General features: G+C 38.8%; 1 protein-coding gene across 1 annotated transcript in view; it reads right to left on the minus strand.

Annotated features, from left to right (window-relative positions):
* Nucleotides 1–18,824, minus strand: part of LOC125240374 — a 71,820-nt gene extending 52,996 nt beyond the window's left edge. The window contains exon 1 of the mRNA XM_048148283.1: nucleotides 16,648–18,824. Coding sequence (XP_048004240.1) covers nucleotides 16,648–18,453 — 1,806 coding nt within the window. The 5' untranslated portion in view covers nucleotides 18,454–18,824. The remainder of the gene's footprint in view (nucleotides 1–16,647) is intronic.
* Between the last annotated feature and the right edge of the window lie 8,274 nt (nucleotides 18,825–27,098).

Below are 27,098 nucleotides of genomic sequence, written 5' to 3' on the forward strand. Positions count from 1 at the left end.
CTGTCCGTCCGTCCGTCCGTGGATAATCTCAGTAACCGTTAGCACTAGAAAGCTGAAATTTGGTACCAATATGTATATCAATCACGCCGACAAAGGGCAAAAATAAAAAAATGAAAAAAAAAAAATGTTTTATTAGGGTACCCCCTACATGTAAAGTCGTGGCTAATATTTTTTTCATTCCAACCCCAACGTGTGATATTTTGTTGGATAGGTATTTAAAAATTAATAAGGGTTTACTAAGATAATTTTTTGATAATATTAATATTTTCGGAAATAATCGCTCCTAAAGGAAAAAAAAGTGTCCCCCCCCCCCTCTAACTTTTGAACCATTATTTTTAAAAAATATGAAAAAATCACAAAAGTAGAACTTTATAAAGACTTTCTAGGAAAATTGTTTTGAACTTGATAGGTTTAGTAGTTTTTGAGAAAAATACGGAAAACTACGGAACCCTACACTGAGCGTGGCCCGACACGCTCTTGGCCGGTTTTTATATATAATAACATAATATATCACTATTATTGGTCACCCAGAACTCTCGACATGCCAGCTATCTAAACTATCGTAATATCATTCCCATGTCGAGTCTGTCGCCAAATATGCGACCACCGCCATGATGAATTGACGGACGCCATATGCATAGGCTTTTATGACGGGCGCACGCCAAATGGTAATTAATATGTCGTCTCATGCGACGCGAGATAGCTAACCCTAGGGTTGCAAAAAACGGTTTTTTTCTGGCTTGAAAAAAATCATGAAAAAAAACCGTGAAAAAAACCAGTTTTTTTTCTGGAGTATGTTTTTATTCTAATGTACGAAATCTCAAAATTTGCAAAGCAGTTAATACTTTTATACGGTTTTTTAGACTTAATGTTAACTATTAAATGAATTTATCAAATAACTTTAATTTCTGGTCTTATAGAAGTAACATTTACGAAATCTGTAGTTGGTAGTTATCACTATTTATTGTTGGCAACACCACCGCCTCTCCACGCTGCACGCCGCATCGGGGATTCCCCAATAAACGTTTGTATGCTGAATGTTAATCGAATTAAAATGTACGTTATTGTTATTGAAACACGTTACAATTCACGAAAAACCGTTATTGTCGAATTATTTGTTCATCTGAAAAAAAACATATTTAGAAAAAAAACCACGGTGCTCGGTTTTTGTTCATGTTTTTTTTTCACAATTCTGAAAAAAAAAAACATTTGTTTTTTTTTCTATTAGCAACCCTAGCTAACCCAGTAGTAATGTGTGCATACAGTTGCATACAATTTACTATTGACCACACGGCACACACATTCTGTTTCTTTTTTTAACCCCCGACGCAAAAACGTCTGTAAAACTGTTTGTCTGTCTGTCTGTTTGTTTGTCTGTCTGTCTGTGTGTGTGTCTGTCTGTGGCATCGTAGCTCTCGAACGGATTAACCGATTTAGATTTAGTTTTTTCTTTGGAAGCTAAGTTAGTCGGGACTGTCGGGACTTCGGGAGTGTTCGTAGCCATGTTTCATGAAAATCGGTCCACTACGTCGCGGACGGGGTTTTTTTCAAAATTTTAATTTTGTGGTTAGATTAGGTTATTCAGAAAACGAACTACAATAGTTATTTGTTTTACAAGGTCCACTAGTGGATAAAGCAATTTGTCCTTGAGTATAGTCAAATGTTCTTCTTTATAAAATTGATAAAGTGGTGAATCTAGTAATGAAGATAATTTACCACCTGTGGAACTACTGGAAGCAGTGATAAATGCGTTATTTGCGTTGTACTTTCCTCGCTATAGTGAGGGGAAAAGTTTTGTGTTACACTCGGGTGCAAATGTAGTTTACTTCTCGTGTGTTGAGAGACTCGCCAAGTTCATGATTCTATTCTCGAACCACTTGCTTCGCTCGTGGTCCAACTGTAGAATCCTTTCACTTGCTCGTTTTTCAATTCACACTCGGCGTTAAAATACAACTTTGCACCCTTGTATAACAAATAACTATTTCCCCTCACTAGCTCGGAAACACGTGTTTTGTCCTTTAATACCAGCGGGTAAAAATGCATTTTATCCACTAGTGGGTAAAGTAATTTGACCTTGAATAAAGTCAAATTAACTGCTTTAAAATTGATAAAAGTAGGTGAATCTAGTAATTAAGATGATTTTTACCACCTGTGGAACTACTGGAAGCAGTGATAAACGCATTTTCTCAAACATGCAATGAAATATTGTCTTTACGTTCCTTAAAATGGGCTGGGAAGTATCGCTTTTTGGGCGCAACAACTCGAGAAGACTGTAAAGGGATTTAATATTATTTTAGGCCTAGGCCTGCAAAGTAACTTTTTTTTATAAAATATTGTCCTTTAGAGCATTTTTTTTTATTTCATTGTATGTTTGAGAAAAGCACTATACATGCCTCGGCGTGAAAACGGATTCCCGGCCTCGTATCCCTATCCGGCCTCGCTCGCACGCTCGCTCGGCCGTATATACCCACTTGGCCGGAAATCCTCATTTTCCCGGCCTCTGATGTAATGTACTATTGCACCCGTGTGTAACACAAAACTTTTCCCCTCACTATAGCAAGGAAACTACAACGCAAAAAATGTAGTTTACTTCTCGTATGTTGAGAGACTCGCCAAGTTCATGATTCTATTCTCGAACCACTTGCTTCGCTCGTGGTCCAACTGTAGAATCCTTTCACTTGCTCGTTTTTCAATTCACACTCGGCGTTAAAATACAACTTTGCACCCTTGTATAACAAATAACTATTATTGTAATGTTGACATGTAAATTTAATGTAAGTGCCCCTGTGGCCTACTTACTGAATAAATGTTTTAGATTTTTCCCCTCACTAGCACGGAAACACGTGTTTTGTCCTTTAATACCAGCGGGTAATAGCGCATTTTATCCACTAGTGGGTAAAGTAATTTGACCTTGAATAAAGTCAAATTAACTGCTTTAAAATTGATAAAAGTAGGTGAATCTAGTAATTAAGATGATTTACCACCTGTGGAACTACTGGAAGCAGTGATAAACGCATTTTTTGCGTTGTAGTTTCCTCGCTATAGTGAGGGGAAAAGTTTTGTCAAGTTTTGTGTTACACTCGGGTGCAAATGTATTTTACTTCTCGTGTGTTAAAAAACTCGCAAGTTCAAGATTCTATTCTCGAACCACTCGCTTCAACTATAGAATCCTTTCACTTGCTCGTTTTTCAATTCCACACTCGGCGTTAAAATACAACTTTACCCCCTTGTATAACAAATAACTATTATTTTATTATTTATTGGTTCAAATTTCACACAGCTCACTTATGAGACAAGTTTGTTTATACATGATAAGGTCTAACCACATCCTTTGTTAAAATATCGACAACAATTCCGAGCATTTAAAGTAATTACTTAATCGTTAAATTGTCGTTAAGGATCCAGTTTTTACAAAACAGGGTCATTAGGAAGAGAATTCATTTTGACTTTTATCAACACAGACTTTTCTTCCTTATCCCAAATCGGTACTAATATTATAAATGGGAAAGTGTGTGTGTCTGTTTGTTTGTCCGTCCTTCACGGCAGAACGGAGCGACGAATTGACGTGATTTTTAACCCCCGACGCAAAAACGACGGGGTGTTATAAGTTTGACGTGTCTGTCTGTCTGTCTGTCTGTTTGTCTGTCTGTCTGTGTGTGTGTCTGTCTGTGGCATCGTAGCTCCCGAACGGATGAACCGCTTTCGATTTAGTTTTTTTGTTTGATAGTTGAGTTAGTCGGGAGTGGTCTTAGCCATGTTTCATGAAAATCGGTCCACTATGTCGCGGTCGGGGGTTTTTTCAAAATTTTAATTTTGTGGTTAGGTTATTACAAAACAAGGTCATTAGGAAGAGAATTCATTTTGACTTTTATCAACACAGACTTTTCTTCCTACCTTATCCCAAATCTGTACTAATATTATAAATGGGAAAGTGTGTGTGTCTGTTTGTTAGTCCGTCTTTCACGGCAGAACGGAGCGACGAATTGACGTGATTTTTTAAGGAGATAGTTGTAGGGATGGAGTGACATAGGCTACTTTTTGTCTCTTTCTAACGCGAGCGAAGCCGAGGGTAAAAGCTAGTTCTATATAAACTCTACGAGTAATACGAGCAGCTTGTGACGTTTCCCATACAATGAAGCGGCAACGATTTTAGCAGCGCCATCTAGCGGTGCGAGTTGTTGAACGTAGTTTGTCAGTATAGGCGTAGTACGTAAAACAACAAAATGCGATTACTTGATCTACTTTAACATTTTTAGACGGAATAAAACAAAGAAATAAGAGTGTGTGACTTTTTTTAATTTTTAACCCCCGACGCAAAAACGAAGGGGTGTTATAAGTTTGACGTGTCTGTCTGTGTGTGTGTCTGTCTGTGGCATCGTAGCTCCCGAACGGATGAACCGATTTAGATTTAGTTTTTTTTTGTCTGAAAGCTGAGTTAGTCGGGAGTGTTTTTGGCCATGTTTTATGAAAATCAGTCCACTATGTCGCGGTCGGGGGTTTTTCTAAATTTTAATTTTGTGGTTAGGTTCATCCCTTACGTGAGATTCATCCCTTCTCATGACCGTACTATGCTAACCGTGAGATACTTGGATAATTATCCGATAATTATCTTGATAATTTCGAACCCTATATAATATTTTAGGTTCATTTTCGGTTCTGACTATTCAGAGCTTTAACGGACTACAAAGACTTTAAGACCCCTTACTCCTTAGAGCGCTCATCAATTTCACGAAACGGCCATCGATAGATGGCGTTGGCGCTCGGTACGCGAGCACCGGCAACTCAACGCGCGTTTCAACGCAGACACGAATAATCTTGATAGTTTTGAATTAAATTGCTAATAACATAATTTTCAATTTTATATGGGGACTCTTTATTTAATTTCATATTCATGGTATGGTAGTAGTAAATAAGGTATATGAATGTAGTAAAAGTATAGTATTAGTCTACATGTACATATATAAATTCAGGTTTCCTAATTGATTGATTCAACAACCAACACCGCTGAGCCGAAACTACGAAAGCTAGAAAGTCGAAATTTGTATAGATTGCATTAACAAAATTTCGAAGAGATAAGAATCGATTATGAAAATTTACAACCCTAGTAGAGGGAAAAAGGGGGTGAAAGTTTGTAGCGGGATCAATTTGTTTTTTTTTTATTAGGAAAATTTTAGTTAGGAACTTGAAATTAGAGAATAGTTTAATAGTGATTTCTGTTTTTTAGGGTTCCGTAGTCAACTAGGAACTCTTATAGTTTCGCCATGTATGTCTGTCCATCCGTCCGTCCGTCCGTCCGTCCGTCCGTCCGTCCGCGGATAATCTCAGTAACCGTAAGCACTAGAAAGCTGAAATTTAGTAACAATATGTATATCAATCACGTCAACAAAGTGCAAAAATGAAAAATGGAAAAAAATGTTTTATTAGTGTAAAGTGTAAAGTGGGGGCTGATTTTTTTTTTCATTCCAACCCCAACGTGTGATATATTTTTGGATAGGTATTTAAAAATGAATAAGGGTTTACTAAGATCGTTTTTTGATAATATTAATATTTTCGGAAATTATCACAGTTATACTGACTTTCTTATTTTTATAAGAACAGCATGCACTTACGTCCAGAACAGTGACATTTGGTGCATTGGAAATTGGAACTGCTCATGATGTGTCACTTTTTAACCGTCGCCTCAAATCTGAGAGATTTGAGGCGAGGTTCTCAATTCGTCTGTATATTTATTTATTTTTTTCATTTTTTTATGTTTGTTCCTCGATATCTCCGTTGTTACTGGACCGATAAAAAAAAAAATTAAATGTATATGAATACAGATTGGTCCCATTTTTCTCAGAACCCAGTTCTGATGATGGGATCCTGGAGTAATCGAGGGAACTCCTCGAATCTGAAAGGCATACGTATGGTGATTTTTGTGTTTTTAAAGGAACAGCATGCATTTAGGTACGGAACAGTGACATTTGGTGCAGTGGAACTGCTGATGATGGCCAGAACGGAACTTCTCAAATCTGAACGGCACGCTTATAGTGACTTTGGTATTTTTATAAGAACAGCGTGCACTTTCGTCCAGAACAGTGACATTTGGTGCAGTGGAACTGCTGATGATGGTCAGATCAGAACCGATTTTCTCAAATCTGAACGGAACACTTATAGTGACTTTGGTATTCTTATAAGAACATCATGCACTTACGTCCAGTCCAGAACAGTGATATTTGGTGCAGTGGAACTGCTGATGATGGTCAGAACACTCAGAACCAAACTCTTCAAATCTGAACGGCACGCTTATAGTGACTTTGGTATTTTTATAAGAACAGCATGCACTTACGTCCGGAACAGTGACATTTGGTGCAGTGGAACTGCTGATGATGGTCAGAACCGAACTCCTCAAATCTGAACGGCACACTCATAGTGACTTTGGTATTTTTGTAAGAAAAGCATGCATTTAAGTTCAGAACAGTGACATTTATTTAGTTATGTTTGTTAAGCATAATTATTGAGTTTTCAAGTCAAAGTTTGTCAAGCTTCGATTTCTTATAATCGGATTCATGAGGAATTGAGAAACTCCTCAAACCTTAGCGTTATACGTATATTGATTTGTGTTGCCATCAAATAATTAAAGCATTAAAAGCAGTTTTAAAAAATACCTACACATTTCTACATAATCCAACATTCGCAAGTAGCTTTCACCACAACCCGAAAGGCGGCGGTTTTTTTTTTTCTTAAAAAATATTAAACGTTTTTTTATGGGATAGGAGGCAAACGAGCAGATAGGCTGCCTGATGGTAAGCGATCACTGCCGCCCATGGACACCAGAAGCACCAGAACTGTTGGAGGTGCGTTGCCGGCCTTTAAGATGGATGTACGCTCTTTTCTTGAAGGTTTGATGGTCGCATTGGTCCGGAAATACCGCTGGCGACAATTCATTCCACAGTTTAACTGTGCATGACGTGACCAAATTTGCAAAACGTTGCGTCTTAGAAACATTTTAAAGGGTGAAAATAGAAATATGTACACCGTGTCCAATAAGTTTGAATACAGCACAAATAGCCAATAAAACAAAATGAACAAATAGTTACTACATTATTATTATATTTTATGAATGGCACTCTTATTTACTACATTCACAACAAATGTTTTGGAATAACTCCAGCATTAACTTGTTTACCAGCCTCAAACGCTTCTCAAACGGATCACACGCGGCACGCACCGTTTTCTTCACATTTCATCCCAAATACTCTCAATAATCTTTTTGAAATGATCTAGGTTTATGATTTTATAAAAATTTAGTCTTCAAAGCATGTATGACCATACAAAGTAGTATAATACGCCTAAACCTGGAGGCCTGGGTGGCCACTCATGTTTCGGATAAAAAACTGCCAAATTAGTCTGAAACTACGCTAGAATACCATTTGCCGAATGTGCTGGAGGTGCGTCTTGTTGGGACACATGATACTCATTCCCAAGCATCCTTTTTAACTTTAAGGCATTTTTTTCTCCAAAACCTTGGTTTTAAAGAAAAAAACGTTGATTTTAACGCTTTTATCTGTAAGTACTGAAGGTAGTTTACCTCGCTTACATACTGCATCCCACACCTGGGCCGATGGTGAGCTCTGGAACCTAGGCACATTTTTCTAGTTGCCCGGAACGTTATCTATCCTCGGTACCCATAATAGTTTATTTTGGACACGTGGCGTCTGTTTTATCACATACAGATTCTGCTTATAAAAAATAACTCGTCACCTGCGTGCCGAGCAAGTATTTTGTTGGCACTTTACCTCTTTGTTTTTCTTAGACACTTCGGAAATTTCATGAACTTTGTGCTTGTATTTTATTAAAAGGAATATACTCTTCAGTTTAAATAAGAATTTGATGGCCTGTGATCCCTATATCTTTAGAACTGAGGTAAAATGTGAGTATTCGGACTTATTGGACACGGTGTACATGTTCGTTCTAAAAGTAGCTGATCAAGCATCGTCGGTTTGGAAAGCCTGCGGTTAAATTTTTGCTCATTACTATACATATTCGATTTAAAGGGTTTTGAGATTTAGGAAATGAAACAACGCTTCATTAGGTTTAATTTAATAGCATTATGTAATTATAATCTCAATGTAAGTGCAAGCAGTCTTATTTACAATAAACTTAAAAGCGGAAACAAATATATGCAGAAAGAAAAAAAAGAAGCTGTCAATACTGAATCCCCTAGGGTGGCTATGTATGAATAGCACAGAAAAGTATTAAAATAAAATAAAAACCGGCCAAAAGCGTGTCGGGCCACGCTCAGTGTAGGGTTCCGTAGTTTTCCGTATTTTTCTCAAAAACTAACCTATAAAGTTCAAAACAAATTTTCAAAGAAAGTCTTTGTAAAGTTCTACTTTTGTGATTTTTTTCATATTTTTAAACATATGGTTCAAAAGTTATAGCGATTATTTCCGAAAATATGAAAATTATCAAAAATCGATCTTAGTAAAACCTAATTAATTTTTAATACCTATCTAACAATATATCACACGTTGGGGTTGAAATGAAAAAAAATATCTGCCCCCTCTTTACATGTAGGGGTACCCTAATAAAACATTTATTATTATTAACGACCTTCCACATATTTATAATGAGCCCAAACATGATGGGGTTATGATGAGGAGAATAGCAGTTCTGTTGACCACCTCCTGACTCCATCATGAGAACTTGGACCTCGTCTAGTTCGATGGTGCTCGTCAGCCCAAATCTAATGAGCCCGAACATGATGGGATTATGATGAGGAGAATAGCAGTTCTGTTGGCCACCTCCTGACTCCATCATGAGACCCTGGACCTAATCTAGTTCGATGGTGCTCGTCAGCCCAAATCTAATGAGCCCAAACATGATGGGGTTATGATGAGGAGAATAGCAGTTCTGTTGACCACCTCCTGACTCCATCATGAGACCTTGGACCTCATCTAGTTCGATGGTGCTCGTCAGCCCAAATCTAATGAGCCCGAACATGATGGGGTTATGATGAGGAGAATAGCAGTTCTGTTGGCCACCTTCTGACCCCGTCATAAGACCTTGGACCTCATCTAGTTCGGTGGTGCTCGTCAGCCCAAATCTAATGAGCCCAAACATGATGGGGTTATGATGAGGAGAATAGCAGTTCTGTTGACCACCTCCTGACTCCATCATGAGACCCTGGACCTCATCTAGTTCGATGGTGCTCGTCAGCCCAAATCTAATGAGCCCAAACATGATGGGGTTATGATGAGGAGAATAGCAGTTCTGTTGACCACCTCCTGACTCCATCATGAGACCTTGGACCTCATCTAGTTCTATGGTGCTCGTCAGCCCAAATCTAATGAGCCCGAACATGATGGGGTTATGATGAGGAGAATAGCAGTTCTGTTGGCCACCTCCTGACCCCGTCATGAGACCTTGGACCTCATCTAGTTCGATGGTGCTCGTCAGCCCAAATCTAATGAGCCCAAACATGATGGGGTTATGATGAGGAGAATAGCAATTCTGTTGACCACCTCCTGACTCCATCATGAGACCTTGGACCTCATCTAGATCGATGGTGCTCATCAGCCCAAATCTAATGAGCCCAAACATGGTGGAGTTATGATAAGTAGAATAGCAGTTCTGTTGAACATCTCCTGCCTGATTCCATCATCATGAGAACCAGAACCTCATCCTGGTCCCAAAATATAATAATAATTCAAACTCTCAACAAACGTCACGTATAACTTAAAATCCAAAATCATATGAAAAGCATGTCGAATGCTAAAATTGCATAAGGTGTAAAAAGGATCAAGATTTGTTTAGTCGCAGTTTACGGCACTTCTCGGAACTATCGAGCTGCTTACGAAAGCTAGGTGCGCCGGACGATCAAACGCAGGTCCGTTGTCTTCGAGCGCTCGGCGCAGACTGAGCGGGCTCGCGTTAGCACAGTGTCTTTTATTCGAATTTTAGGTGTTTTAAAAACATATCTATCGACAGAAAGGTATGTCTTATATGTATGATTTTTTTCTTATAGGTCAATAAGAAGTTCTAGTTTAGGATAATATTATTTAAGAGTTACAAAAAATGCAGGAATCGCAGGAAAAATAGATAATGTAAACCTCTTTTTATCGAAAAAATGGGGAGGATACGGAAGGTTATTTATCCACCATTTCAAGTAAATCTTAAAATGTCAAAGTATTAGCTAACTCGTACAGGATATAACAAATAGGATTGTGATCATTTATTACCCCAAATAACATTTTTAACAGCACAATCACGATTCTAAACGAGCTATCCCACTATGAAAATTGAAAACGTCTTCCGAAAAAACTGATTTTTCGGAAGTATAAAAAGACATATTTTAAAGTAGTACCAATTGACTTTCTAGCTTAAGATATGTACTTTTAGGAACATTATCATTTTTTTAATAATCATTTATAGTTTCTTTATAATTTTGAATGAAAAAGGTTCTATTTTGCAAAAAACGCTCGTCTTTAGGAATAAGGCCTCTTAATAACCACAAAATTAAAATTTTGAAAAACCCCCGACTGCGACATAGTTGACCGATTTTCATGAAACATGGCTAAGAACACTCCCGACTAACTCAGCTTTCAGACAAAAAAAACTAAATCTAAATCGGTTCATCCGTTCGGGAGCTACGGTGCCACAGACAGACACACACACAGACAGACAGACAGACAGACAGGCAGGCAGGCAGACAGACAGACAGACAGACAGACACGTCAAACTTATAACACCCCTCCGTTTTTGCGTCGGGGGTTAAAAAACTAGATTCTACATTTCCGTATAATATCTTCTGACGACCGGTCTGGCTCAGTCGGTAGTGACCCTGCCTGCTGAGATCGGTGTCAGTGTCTGATTTAAACAGCTTGCACTGTCTGCTGCCCGGGGTTAAAACGGTAGATAGATTAGGGTTATCTTTGTTAGGAGCGCCCATTTTCCCGGAAGGAGTCGGCGCGGCTCTTCAAGTCAAAAATAATGCTCTAGTTGCTGTTCGGGACCATTTGCTTAATTTATCATCGCACGTTGCCTTGACTCTATTGCGGAACTGCTTTGCCACGCCTCGGATGACGTATATTCTCCGAACGTCCCCGACGTGGCAATTTGTGGACGAAGCGAGGAATATCGACCGTGAGCTCAGGGCGACTTTGGAGGTGGTCTTGAATGTAGAGCTGAATGATACGCAGTGGGTCCAGGCGGCTCTTCCCATACGATATGGTGGCCTAGGAGTACGCGCGGTTGAGGGATTAGGACTAGTCGCGTTTCTTGCGTCGGCGCACGGGGCGGCGGATCTTGCCACTCGCATTCTCCCCTTAAATGGTGGCACTTTCTAAAGCAGTGGGATGACTTGTGGAGCAAGCACGTCTACGATTCCTTATTGGGTAATGCATCGGATTCGGACCTGGCACGTCTTAAAGCTCTGGAGCGTCCGGAATCTGGGGCTTGGCTACACGCCCTGCCTTCGCCTCAGCTTGGAACGCTCTTAGACAATGACTCTTTGAGAATCTCGACGGCTCTCAGGTTGGGGGCGAGGGTGTGCGAGGTTCACCGGTGCCGTTGTGGAATATTGGTGGGGGAAGATGGGCACCACGGCCTTAGCTGTCAGAGGTGTGCTGGCCGATTCCCGAGGCATCACTCTATTAATGAGATCGTGCGCCGAGCCTTAGTGTCGGCTAATGTGCCGTGCGTCTTGGAACCGCCAGGGTTGAGTCGCACCGATGGTAAAAGGCCGGACGGGCTGACTTTGGTCCCGTGGCGTAGAGGGCGCTGCCTTATTTGGGATGCAACTTGTGTCAGCACTTACGCTGCATCCCATTTGAGGCAGACTATAGGTTGTGCTGGCTCGGCAGCGGAGTCCGCGGCAAAGGCTAAGCACGCAAAGTACTCCGCGTTGGAATCGGCTTACGACTTTGTGCCGGTGGCGATTGAGACGGCGGGGCCTTGGGGCTCGGAGGCTCGCTCCTTTTTCAAAGAGTTAGGGCGTCGGTTGCGGGAGAGGGGCTGCGATCCTCGTTCTGGGTCGTATCTGGTCCAACAGGTCTCCATTGCCGTCCAGCGGGGTAATGCGGCGGGAATAATGGGGACTTTTGAGCCAGGTACGGTCCAGGGAGGAATATTTTAGTTATAATAACGTTTACGACCTACTTAATTGTATTGATGACCCTTTTGACATAAATTACATAATATAACATACTTTGACGAAGCCTGCGCTGTGGATGCATTTTGTAAAGTGATGTGTAACATGTTTTTTATTTTTAATGATAATAAATGTATTATAATGTTTTTAATGATAATAAATGTTTTAACGGACTACAAAGACTTTAATAACCACAAAATTAAAATTTTGAAAAACCCCCGACTGCGACATAGTTGACCGATTTTCATGAAACATGGCTAAGAACACTCCCGACTAACTCAGCTTTCAGACAAAAAAAACTAAATCTAAATCGGTTCATCCGTTCGGGAGCTACGGTGCCACAGACAGACACACACACAGACAGACAGACAGGCAGACAGACACGTCAAACTTATAACACCCCTCCGTTTTTGCGTCGGGGGTTAAAAAACTAGATTCTACATTTCCGTATAATATCTTCTGACGACCGGTCTGGCTCAGTCGGTAGTGACCCTGCCTGCTGAGCCGCGGTCCTGGGTTCGAATCCCAGTAAGGGCATTTGTTTGTGTGATGAGCACAGACATTTGTTCCTGAGTCATGGATGTTTTCTATGTATATAAGTATGTATTTATCTATTTAAGTATGTATATCGTCGCTTAGCACCCATAGTACAAGCTTTGCTTAGCTTGAGGCTAAGTTGATCTGTGTAAGGTGTCCCCAATATATTTATTTATTTATTATCTTTAGGTTATAAATTTATAACACAATGTAATCTATCGTATATCGACCCCAGATATGTCGGTTGTCGTGCCAACTAAAAAAATATAATAAACACGATTCTATTGTACAAGACGTAATATTTTTGGCACACACTGCAAGCTAGCTGCCAAAATGTTTAAACGGATCAAATGTAGCTAAAAAGTAGCGATTAATGGATTTCTTTTTTTGTTGATTCAAGGCCTGTTTATATAAATTAGCAGCTGTGTACACTGCGTGCGTGTACTTGAGTTGTAATATATAGATCTGTTATGGGAGACGTCACACAGCTTGTGACGTATGCGTTGCACTGTCAGGGTCCCCCCACATAGCGTCTCACGAGCGTAGCGTCGACGTCGCGCCGACGTGGCGTCAGACTTTGCCATACAGTTGGCCCGACGCTACGCTCGCCAGACGCTAGATGTGGGGTGACCCTTAGTTGTCAATGTGGACCTCAGGCTCTCAAGAATCGTGGCATGCCAATGCCACGTAGAAATGACACACTTTCAAATAGTATACATTACATAAATTACTTATCTATTTCAAAAAATAAAAAAGAGACGATGGCAGTTGGAGGATCCGCAAAAATGCCGAAATTGAAAAACTGGTAGCCGAGCCAAATATAAAAAAAAAAAAAATTGGGGAACCTTACACAGATCAACTTAGCCCCAAACTAAGCAAAGCTTGTACTATGGGTGCTAAGCGACGATATACATACTTAAATAGATAAATACATACTTATAATATATACATAGAAAACATCCATTACTCAGGAGCAAATATTTGTGCTCATCACACAAATGCCCTTACCGGGATTCGAACCCAGGACCGCGGCTCAGCAGGCAGGGTCACTACCGACTGAGCCAGACCGGTCGTCAACTAATATAATAGGTGAAACCAAAGCACATCGTCTCCGTTGGCTGGCAGTCAAAACTCAAAAGGGCCTACTCGGGGAGACCGATTGGACGCCGTCCTGCTGGTCACCCAAAATATCGTTGGGCGGATAGAGTGGAGGTAGACCTCTGTGAGCTCGGCGTCGGCGAAAGCTGGCGAGATACCGCTCAAGACCGAGTCAAATGGCGTGCTCTTGTGTTGGAGGCCAAAACCCATTTTGGGTTATCGCGCTAGCCAAGTAAGTAAGTAAGTACTTATCTATTTTAATGGTGCAAGTCATTAACATCATACGAAATTTCATTTCAGTTGTTCATTGTTCATTGCCGATGCCCGGCCAGCTCATCATTACTGATACGATTTTTATTTTGATAAGAACGATAAACATTATAATTTTACGCTACAAATTCGATAATAGGTATGTTCAATTACTGATTGAAAAACCACAAAATTAAAATTTTGAAAAAACCCCCGACCGCGACATAGTAGACCGATTTTCATGAAAGTCTGTCTGTCTGTCTGTGTGTCTGTCTGTGGCCTGTGGCATCGTAGCTTTCGAACAGATGAACCGATTTAGATTTCATTTTTTTTTGTTTGAAAGTTGAATTAGTCAGGAGTGTTCTTAGCCATTCTTGATGAAAATCGGTCCACTCGGGAGCTTTTTTTTTTTCAAAATTTAAATTTTACTTTGATAATAACACTATCTTTGGTAGTCAAGTACAGTCAGCCAAAAAAGTGGTTCACCACTTTTCGACCTTGTGTTTAAAATAGAGTCGAAAAGTGGCAAACCACTTTCTTGGCTGACTGTACCTACCTGAACAGTAATGGTCAATGTATACTAGAATACAAACTTTAGGTACTATGACAAACGTCCACAAAAGGTCACGCAAGTGTTTATACTTCTCAAGGTCAAATAACAGGTTCAGGAAATACTTTATAGCTAATTCATTCTATCCTTATGTGTCACACGTTATGTGTATTTGAATTATGATTCACTGCTAAATTTATATTTTCAACTGTTCAATAGTTATTTGTTTTACAAGGGGCAAGCGAAAGATTCCAATATTGAACCGCGAGCGTAGCGAGTGGTTCAAAAAGTGGAATCTTGAGCGTTGCGAGGGTTTCAAGGCACGAAGATTAAACAAACTTTGCCACCGAGTGATACACAAAATTTTTCACCACACCAACATGAACAAAATACTAACTACAAAACATCAAATTAAATCAAATCTATCAATGTATTCAATATTTATGATTCAAAATCATCATTCATAGGTAAATTCTACTAGCCAGCTTAAGACATCAAGTTAAAATTTGTAAGAAATAACTTTGCACTCTTGAGGATAAAATGCAATTTTGCTATCTGTTTTCGAATAGCAATGTAAACCTTTAACAGTTGGTGTGGTGAAAAATATAATGATTGGTATGTTTGTAACATATGTGGTATTCCATTTCAGAAAGGTCACATCTGTTAGCAGAAAGTTAATATTTACTGAAGTAGCATAAATATAACTAAATATTGGGGACACCTTACACAGATCAACCTAGCCCCAAACTAAGCAAAGGTTGTACTATGGGTGCTAAGCGACGATATACTTAAATAGATATACTTAAATAGATAAATACATACTTATATACATAGAAAACATCCATGACTCAGGAACAAATATCTGTGTTCATCACACAAATAAATGCCCTTACTGGGATTTGAACCCAGGACCCCAGCTTAGCAGGCAGGGCCACTAGGCTACTACCAACTGCACCAGACCGGTTGTCATAAGAATGTTTTGTGACATAGACCTTTCATAAAGGAGTATAGAATTTTCATGAAGGCATATCATCATCATCCTCCTTGCGTTATCCCGGCATTTATCACGGCTCATGGGAGCCTGGGGTCCGCTTTGACAACTAATCCCAAGATTTGGCGTAGGCACTAGTTTTTACGAAAGCGACTGCATGCCATCTGACCTTCCAACCCGACGGGTAACTAGGCCTTATTGGAATTAGTCCGGTTTCCTCACGATGTTTTCCTTCACCGAAAAGCGACTGGCAAATATCAAATGACATTTCGTATACACGGTGTTTCCGGTATCACTCAAAAGCTCAGACACCCCAACTGATTTTTATTTTTTAAACGTATCTAGAATGTTCATTTTTTAATCTGATGATTATTATTTTTTTAAATTGAGTTTTAAATTTTCTGTGCAGCTCTACTCGGCTTTTAACTCTACACTCAATAAAATAATTGCTAGCTACCATCATAAACCTTCAAACTGTTTAATTGTGTACGTTACTGCAACGACATAAGGTTTACCAATAGACAGCTATGTCAATGTAAAGCACTTTAACCTGTGTCACAGTAAACTTCAAATTGGAGAGGTGACTCAGTAAGCAAATTTAAACCTAAAATTCAAAATGACAAGGTTGTAATTAGGTACGAGTTCAATTTGTTATGACTTATGATAAACTTTAAAATTAAACTGACGCACAACGTCTATCTCGTAGCGGAAAAAATAATCGTCCAAGTAACCAGCCAGTATTAATACCCTTAAATACTGAAAAAGGTATACAACCTCTAACAATATGATATGCACAATGTTGTATTACAAATTTGTAGAATGGGCACGTAAACAATAACTAATAATACAAATTAAAACAAAAAATATTACCCCCATCAAGATATAGCTAAATCGATTCTACTCTCGATTCTGAACAAACAGTTTTCAGGTTTTTAGTGTTAAGTGAAACACGGTGTATAAGTTCAGAAAAACTCATTGGTACGAGCCGGGTTCGAACCCGCGACCTCCGGATCGAAAGTCGCACGCTCTTACCACTAGGCCACCAGCGCTTCATCATATCCATATCATCATAATAAAATAATAACTTACCCTCTTAGGTGGCTGTTGTCTCCTTAACAGTTTCTTAGCATCGTTCAGAAGCAATCCCGTGTTGACCTCCTCCATCAGCTCCTCGCACACCGTCACACTGTCCACTTCATCCTCACTCTCTTCCCGCACTGTATTGTCAAACAAACTGTCATCCGTCAAATCTCCAACAGTCCGAGTCAACGAATGCGACAGCTTACACGAAACACCGCAGCCTGAGTCACTAACATCCGAATCTGAGTCACTTTCCGCTGTGGATTCACCGAAGACATCATGAGATGTGTAGCAGCTGTCTGGAGAATCTTCAAAGACTATGAAAGAGTCTTCCGATTCACAGTCTGATATAGTCCGGTGTCTTGTAGTTTTCGGACTGTCCGTGAAGACTATTTGGAATGAGTCGTCACTGTCTGTCGATGTTGAACGGAAGCGACCGTGCACTTCATCGAAATATTCAGGTTCCGGTTCAGGAACCAACTTTGGTTGCAAGTTGATCATATCGCAAAGCTTCGTTGGCGGTAGTATCGGTGAATTATCAGGAGTTGAAACCTCTTCGGTGTCTAAAGAGTTTCCGAAACACATGTCTTCTTGTATGTTCTTTATTAGTTGAGATTGCTTTCTTTTGTCCGTTGTTCTCGCCGGGTTCTTAAAGTGTTTGTCCTGTACTTTCTTGTTTTTTATGTCTGTCACAGGTTCCGTAGAATCTGATTCAGTTTTCGTTAGTCTAGTTTTAGGTTTTCGGCAAGATAACAAAGCTTTCAATCTATTTACTTTGTCTTCACAAGCAGCGATTACTTCTTGTTTTTGTTTTTCTTCAGGTACATTTGGTTTTACATCCGGTTTGACTTCAATTTTAGCTTCTATCTGGTCCATTATTGCTTTTTGATTGTCGTTAGCTGGTGATTCTACTTGAGTATTATCTTTAGCAACTTTTATTTCTACATTTTGAGTGTTCGGTTTTTCTACGGGCTCTATCTGGGTCTCCGGAAGCGTCTGAACAATATCCATAACTTCTTTGACCTCCGTCTGGACGGTATTCTTAACCTCTTTCATCTCTGTTTTTACTTTAGAGGCCGCTGCTTCTATTATCTCTTCGTTATGATGGTTAATCGGACTGATGCACTCAATATGGTTGCTGTTTGATAGTCGGATAAAGTCTTCCGGTGAGAAAGCATCTTCGAAGGATTCCTCGACAGAGCCAGGTTCGACAAAGACTCTCTTAGGCTTTCTCCTGTATTTCGGGGTGGTGGGAACAGGTTTGCTGCTAAGTAAGTGTCTCACCCTGTTGAGTTTGTCCTCGCAATGCGCCGCGGCGCTCCGACACTCCGCGCTCATGGCGTCTTCCTTGAGCGACTGCGAGCGTATTTTATTTAAATCCGCTTCGCTGGCTTCCTGCCAGTTCGGCTCGGGATCAAAACAATCGTAGTACTGCTGCGTCGGCTCGCGACGCCCAAAAACGCCACTCGATATTGCACTTATAACCCCAGAGAAAAAACTACCAAAACTAAACGTATACTCCGTTCTAGCTTGCTCTTTCTCCATTTTAGGCTCCGGAAATACTTTGGACCCAATTATAGGCTCTGTAAACTTAGGTTTAGGCTTTTCCGCTGTTGGTATGGTATCCGCTAAGTTCTTTTGAAGCGGATTTGGCATCATATGCAAGTTGTGTATCAACATTTCGTCGGCGTAAGTCTTTGAAAAGTCTGTCTTTGATGTATCAGTACTATAGTTAGCTATTGAGTACATGTTTAACGCTGGATTTGAAGGCAAATTGAGATTATTACGCCTATTGCGCCACTGATTAGTATGCATTGTGATTACGATATTTTACTAAGACACTACGTAAAGTCTATGAGGATGCTAGGCCATTTTAGCACTCAAGCTAACATAGGGTCCAATAGTCTTGCTGTAAAAGGGTCTAGGAACGGCTTATGAGGGAGTCTACACCACTTTCTTGAGCACTTCAAGGGTGGATACACTGAAATCGAGTCAATAGAGTTCAAGGGAATCACTTTTTCGCGACCAAACACTGTATCTCCACGCGACACGATGTCCGCTACGTCTGTAGAACTTGTAGATTTGTTTTCTTCGTAGTAACTAACGTTGATGGGCTCCATTATTGCAAAATTGCGAAAACACATTAAACACACATCTTTACACTTCGGCCATTTTGAGAATAATAAAGGGCAAAGATAAGGAAATAGTACTTATAAAAATCTGCAGTCTATGGTCAGAGTGGCTGATGTAACAAAAGTGAAACTATGTGTGATTCGACTAAAAACGCATATTGCAGGAGGTTAACCAACCTAACAAAACAAATAAATATTACAATCGGTAGTGAGTCATGTCACGAGTATTTATGGTCAATAAACCCTAGGTCCTTGGGGGACATATATGCTCTATCTCCTTCGATCTTCAGAACTTTACCGTTTGATAGAACGTGAAGGAACCACTGCACCACTGATAGCACTATATTCTTGTTCTTGCTAATATGTTGTACAAGTTCTGCTATCCGACACAAGATGGCGCTGTTTGCAGACACTCATATTTATTTACAATGCACTATACAATGCACTTCGATGATTTTATTATAATTTATTGTAGACGGCTGATAAATAGTTGTGCGTACCATAATTTCGACAGACCATACAATTTATAATAGGCATAGCATAAGCAATAGGTACTTTATTGTCGTAAATAGGTATGTGCCTTGTAGATGTCGGTACACAATGGTCTTTCGCAGTCCGAAGTGCATTTTGCTAAGTGAATAAATGCTAATACTAAGTCATCAATATTTAGAATAATTTTCCCTTCCTTTATAAATAATATTAGGCGTTAAAATAAGGATGTTGAAAACGCTACGTTTATAGAGTTAATACTTACGAGATATAAAGTTTATGTAAATTGTACTAGCTTTCACCAGCGGATTCGAATTGGAAAATTGCGGAATGTTCCATACTTCCAACCCCTATGTTAGGGAAGTGGGGGGGGTTATAAAGAGACAAAAAGTACCCGATGTCACTCTCCATCCCTTCAACTATCTCCACTTCAAAAATTACGACAATTCGTAGCTCCGTTTTGCCGTGAAAGACGAACAAACAAACAGACACACACACTTTCCTATTAATAATATTAAGTATGAACAAATTGATATGGATATAATATTGAGTATGGACTAATGGATAGGTACATAAAAACATTAATGAACCAGGAACAAATATCTGTACTCATCACAGAAATAAATGCCCTTACCGGGATTCGAACGCAGGACTCTCGGCTTAGCAGGCTCACTACCGACTGCGCCTTAATATTATCAAATTATAAATGGAAAAGTATGTGTGTCTGCTTGTTCCGCCTTTTTCAGAGCAAAACGGAGCGATGAATTGACGTGATTTTTTAAGCGGAAATAGTTGAAGGGATGGAGAGTAACATAAGCTACTTTTTGTCTCTTTGTAAATTACAGCATAAAACACCAATACACCGAATAAACTAACATGGACAAAAAATATACAATAAAATATAATATATTACAACGACACATACAATTATTTTACAATAACATACACCGACCGTGGAAGGCCTATCATCCATCGCATATCTTTTTGACAGTTCTTGAAAAGAAGCTGATTTGACTAGTAGCTAGTAGGAAACTTGCTGGAAGCTTGTATGTAGCATTCCGCAATTTTCAAATTTAACGCGAACTAAAGCTTATCTTATCTTATCTTATACTTTTAAACGAGCAATTCTTGTATATTTATTTATTTATTTATATATTTACTTACAATGACGATCTCGGAAACCGCTCTAACGATTTCGCTGAAATTTGTTATGTGGGGGTTTTTGGGGGTGAAAAATCGGTCTAACTTATCCTTAGGTCCCGGAAAACGCGAATTTTCGAGTTTTCATGCGTTTTTCTTCGCGCGCCATCTCGTGTGCAGTAGGTAGTTGTACTGTTAAGACAGAATTCTTTCGGTCGATGTAAGTACTATTTATTGCAAACACTAGATGGCGACACAGGTCAAGGCTAAAACGAATAGAAAAATACACTATTTGAGTTTTTGTGGCGAAATGCGCGCCATCTCGTGTGGAGTAGTTGTGTTGTTAAGGCTGAGAATTCTTTTGCTCGATGTAGGTATTATTCATTTTTGAACTAGATGGCGACACATGTCAAGGATACGAAACAGAACCGAGCGAAGCTCGGTCGCCCAGATATTGCCCTATAAAAAGCACACTGAGCAGCTGGTGGTTCAAACCTTCAAACCCGGCTGTTTGCTAAACTCGCCTATCGTCACAATTAACGGGTACGATCATAATACGTTTATTGCGTACGATCGCGGTAACGCCCATACGCCGTGACGAGAGGTTTTATACCGTGTAGCTATTGCTATCGGAAACTCGATCGTTATTTCTTTACCTTATTCCCTTCCCTTTGACGACCGGTCTGTCCTAGCGGCCCTGCCTGCTAAGCCGTGTCCCGGGTTCGAATCCCGGTAAGGGCATTCATTTGTGTGATGAGCACAGATATTTCTTCCTGAGTCATGGATGTTTTCTATGTATACACTATGTAACATAATTGCCGAAGATAAATCCTACGGCTTATACATTACCTTCTATAGTACCTTTAATTTTCATGGTGTTTATTTTAAAAAAAGGAAGTGGTATTCGTAACCGCTATTTGATACCGGTTATGCTCTTAAATGGATCACCAGCATTAATGTTACACCCTGTATAAGTATTTGTACCTATATTAAATATATCGTTGTTTGAGTACCCACAACACAAGCCTACTTGAGCTTACTTTGGGACTCAGTCGATCTGTGTAAGAATGTCCTATAATTATATGATTATTTTTTTTCAAGTGAGCAACGTTTATAAACGTTGCCAAATAAACGTTAACTAAGTTTAATTGACTTTACGCGCTTGAAAGGGACATTTTAAATTTTTCGTCAACGTATGGGATTGCCCATAACCAGAAATACAATGACTGTTATCAAGAGGGCGCTGTATTCTGATGTAGGTATGCGGTGACAGTTTATTATAGTATGATGATAACCTAACCACAAAATTAAAATTTTGAAAAAAACCCCCGACTGCGACATAGTAGACCGATTTTCATGAAACATGGCTAAGAACACTCCCGACCCGACTAACTCAACTTTCAGACAAAAAAAACTTAATCTAAATCGGTTTATCCGTTCGGGAGCTACGATGCCACAGACAGACACACACAGACAGACAGACAAACAGACAGACACGTTTAACTTATAACACCCCTTCGTTTTTGCGTCGGGGGTTAAAAATAGTTCAAATTAAATTCCGCAACATGATAGCGCGTAGTCAATAGTCATAAATAGTTATTTGTTATACAAGAGGGCAAAGTTGTATTTTGACGCCGAGTGTGGAATTGAAAAACGAGCAAGGGAAAGGATTCTATAGTTGAACCACGAGCGAAGCGAGTGGTTCGAGAATAGAATCCTGAACTTGCGAGTTTTTTAACACACGAGAAGTAAAATACATTTGCACCCGAGTGCTACTACAGCCGAGTGAAACTACAACGCGAAAAATGCGTTTATCACTGCTTCCAGTAGTTCGACAGGTGGTAAATCATCTTTTCCCCTCACTAGCTCGGAAACACGTGTTTTGTCCTTTAATACCAGCGGGTAAAAACGCATTTTATCCACTAGTGGGTAAAGTAATTTGACCTTGAATAAAGTCAAATTAACTGCTTTAAAATTGATAAAAGTAGGTGAATCTAGTAATAAAGATGATTTACCACCTGTGGAACTACTGGAAGCAGTGATAAACCCATTTTTTGCGTTGTAGTTTCCTCGCTATATTGAGGGGAAAAGTTTTGTGTTACACTCGGGTGCAAATGTATTTTACTTCTCGTGTGTTAAAAAACTCGCAAGTTCAGGATTCTATTCTCGAACCACTCGCTTCGCTCGTGGTTCAACTATAGAATCCTTTCACTTGCTCGTTTTTCAATTCCACACTCGGCGTTAAAATACAACTTTGCCCCCTTGTATAACAAATAACTATTATTACTAGATTCACCTACTTTTATCAATTTTAAAGCAGTTAATTTGACTTTATTCAAGGTCAAATTACTTTACCCACTAGTGGATAAAATGCGTTTTTAGTTTACCCGCTGGTATTAAAGGACAAAACACGTGTTTTCGAGCTAGTGAGGGGAAAATAATATTTCTGGTCAAGCTTTAATAAAATATTCCGTTTGCACTCTCAGTCATGTTATTTGATATTTGTCAGTCGCTTTTCGGTGATAGAACACATCGTGAGGAAACCGGACTAATTCCAATAAGGTCTATTTACCCTTCGGGTTGAAAGGTCAGATGTCAGTCGCTTTCGTAAAACTAGTCTACGCCAAATCTTGGGATGAGTTGTCAAAGCGGACCCCAGGTCCCGTGAGCCGTGGCAAAGCCGGGATAACGCAAGGAGGATGATAATGACTCTCTGTCTAGTAGGTGGTTGGTCTCTGATGTCATCCTGTTAAATAGAGGTTTAATTTATGTCTATAGTATAAACCTTCTGATTGTAATCCTGGCCGCCTAGCGAGTACATATGATATGTCAATATTGATTGACATCGTTGTTGATTTTCTATATTCCTGTATCTTGTGCTAAATATATTCTGCTATACCTTTTATTATAAAGTGTGTTTAAATGTAACCCATTTATTACATCCTCTGCGCAGTGCTGCATAATTTCCTTTTATTTCTCAAAAAATATTAAGGTACGACTATTTCCTGTTTTGCTCAAGGTGGCAATATGGTGGCAAACTGTTTTTGAAAGCGATTGCACACAAATTGCTATGACACGTAATAAGTCAATGAACAATAGATAACACAGATTATGAGACCCATCATTTGCTGGCCATTAGCTCTGCAGTTCAGTTCATAGACGGACTATTCAGTGACAGTCAAGTGTTTTACCGGAAGTATATCTTGACAGTAAGGATTTTTTCCGATTTTTTTTTTGAATTTTGTGATTTTTTGACTTTTTTTTTAATTAAAAGAATATATTTTGGCAATGTGAAGAGGAAAAACATATTTTGACAATTAATCATTTTCCCCATTTATGATAGAGAGTTACTGTCAAAGTAAAATGTGTAATCACAGTGCATAGACTGCCATCTCTTGACACAGGCTTAAAACTTTTGAACCTCAGTTTTGACAATTTGGTCCATATTCTTAGTTTGATATGTGTTAAAATGTCAAATATTAATTAATATTAGCGCCATCTAACCGAGCGTACCCCAAAGGTGTAATGCCATCTAGGCCACCGTACCTTTTTCTGTATGGTACTGAGGTAGGTTTTTTTAGACTTTATCTGTCTATACAGAGTTATATATATCTTTGATAGAAATATAATATTTATTTGTTTAATATTTTATAATACAAGTAATACAAGTGACAAAACATGTGGAAAGATAAAACCTAGCTGTATGTCGCAAAAGACAAGGTAATTTGTAGGTACTTATTGCTTTATATAAAAAGTAAAAAAAACTTGTTAAAATCGATTACCGAAGTACACGTAAGATACGCACAAAAGCGCAGCATGTAAACCTGAGTTGCGGTTAAAATCAAGTTATTATTATAGAGATGTCCCGAAGTTGTACCGAATACCGAATATTCAGCACCCTCTCTTGATCGAATACCGAATATAATTATATGCCTTGAAAATCGTTCAGTTTTAGTCACATTTGTTATGAAAACCAACGCCAATGTTCGCCAACTGAAAACTGCTCTGATATTAAGATTGAATTTTTGATGCTCAGAAATAGCGAATGTGGTTCAAGGTAATCAAATCGAAACCAGGGTAAAAATAGTTATTTGTTATACAAGGGGGCAAAGTTGTATTTTAACGCCGAGTGTGGAATTGAAAAACGAGCAAGTGAAAGGATTCTATAGTTGAACCACGAGCGAAGTGAGTGGTTCGAGAATAGAATCCTGAACTTGCGAGTTTTTTAACACACGAGAAGTAAAATACATTTGCACCCGAGTGTAACACAAAACTTTTCCCCTCATTATAGCGAGGAAACTACAATGCAAAAAATGCGTTTATCACTGCTTCCAGTAGTTCCACAGGTGGTAAATCATCTTTATTACTAGATTCACCTACTTTTATCAATTTTAAAGCAGTTAATTTGACTTTATTCAAGGTCAAATTACTTTACCCACTAGTGGATAAAATGCGTTTTTACCCGCTGGTATTAAAGGACAAAACACGTGTTTCCGAGCTAGTGAGGGGAAAATATAATTATTTCAATGAATAAGTTATCAAAAAAAGGTAATAACTTTCGAAGAAAGGTATGTAACAGGCTAGTTTCCTACTAGTCAAATCAGCTTCTTTTTAAGAACTGTCAAAACGATTTGCCAATACGGAATTACTATGAAATACTGAAGAGTGACGTCACTGTCAATTCATTTACTTTATATCTTTCTCTTTGACTTGTTAAATAGAAATTATGTTTAAACATAACTACGGTCCATGTTTTTCTTCTAATTATGTGGTGCTTTATTTCGTGCACTGCATAAAATATTTTTCCCCTCACTAGCTCGGAAACACGTGTTTTGTCCTTTAATACCAGCGGGTAAAAACGCATTTTATCCACTAGTGGGTAAAGTAATTTGACCTTGAATAAAGCCAAATTAACTGCTTTAAAATTGATAAAAGTAGGTGAATCTAGTAATAAAGATAATTTACCACCTGTGGAACTACTGGAAGCAGTGATAAACGCATTTTTTTGCGTTGTAGTTTCCTCGCTATAGTGAGGGGAAAAGTTTTGTGTTACACTCGGGTGCAAATGTATTTTACTTCTCGTGTGTTAAAAAACTCGCAAGTTCAGGATTCTATTCTCGAACCACTCGCTTCGCTCGTGGTTCAACTATAGAATCCTTTCCCTTGCTCGTTTTTCAATTCCACACTCGGCGTTAAAATACAACTTTGCCCCCTTGTATAACAAATAACTATTATCTCAAGTATATTAGGAAACTAGCCTACTACCCAGGTTTGTGCATTTCTTTTTCTTTTTGTGACATGTCACAGATATTCGGTACCTATTCATTCAGCAGAATAGTTGACAATATCCGGCCGAATACCGAATATGTAATCAGCAATCCGCCACATACCGAATAGTTGCCCAATCCTCGTACATCTCTAGTTATTATGGTTTTCTAATGAAAATGCATGAATTCGTTTGGGTTCATTGTTCAGTGCGCCTCCGGCTTGCATTTGTGCAGTTTCGAGTAAGTTCTTTTGTACTACTACTATTTAAACGACCAGTAAAAATAATTCAACTAATACACAGCAAATCATGATTTCGCTACGCACATCAATAGTTATTTTATTTGTTTTATAAGCGGGCAAAGTTCTTGTTTAACTGAGCATTTCTTTTTTTTTTGCCAATAAATTTTTTTTAATTGTTTTAGGGAATTTTAGGTCAATTGTACTCAGAATCACGAGTACTTTCAATCTCAATAGGAGACAAAAAGTGTCCCAGAATTTCCATACATTTTTGTTACTTTCCTCTTCTGTTACCCCATACAAAATGTACGAAAAATGGTAACAAAATAAGAAAAAATCGTATGGGACAATTTTTTTAACTACTAGGATTGAAAAAGCTAGTAATTTTGAGTAGAAATAGCATATTTTTTTTCAAAAATATCACACTTCATAAAAGTGGCAAAAAAAAAAGAAATGCTCAACTGCATGTGCTAAAATTTACACCCGAACAAGCGAACCACTTGAGCGTTGCGAGGGTTTCAAGGCACGTAGGTTAAATAAATTCGCCACCGAGTGACACACAAAATTTTTCACACCAAAACGAATACAATTCTGACTATCAAACATCAAACTAAATCAAATGCATCAATTTATTCAATACTTATTATTCAAAATCATCATTTAATAGACATCAAGTTGAAATTTGTATGAAATGACTTTGCACTCTTGTGGATAAAATCACAATAAAATACAACTTTAGTACCTAGTAGTAAGTTAGTAACTCTTTACTGTACAAAAACACATTAAAAATAACATACATTGAGATGTGAAGTGCAAAGGCGAACTTATCCCTTTGAGGGATCTCTTCCAGTTAACCTTTGAGTAAATGTTGAGAGGAAAAGTTGAATACTTTACTATAGTAACTGTTTTTGAATAATCGAACGACTTTAGGCACTGGTCCCACCGCGAGCTAGTAAGCTATGAGCTATCGGCTATAAAAACGAACAAAAGATAAGCACTCCCGTGCAAATAAAAGAGACACGGCGATATTGATAGCTCACCGCTGGCCGAGTAACTATAAACATCGCCGTGTCTTTTTTATTTACACGAGAGTGATTATCTTTTGTTCGTTTTTATAGCCGATAGCTCATATTTACTAGCTCGCGGTGGGACCAGTGCCTTACCAGTTGGTGCGGTGGAAAATAACATGATTAG

This window comes from Leguminivora glycinivorella, chromosome 27, assembly GCF_023078275.1.
Source record: "Leguminivora glycinivorella isolate SPB_JAAS2020 chromosome 27, LegGlyc_1.1, whole genome shotgun sequence".
Classification (NCBI taxonomy): domain Eukaryota; kingdom Metazoa; phylum Arthropoda; class Insecta; order Lepidoptera; family Tortricidae; genus Leguminivora; species Leguminivora glycinivorella.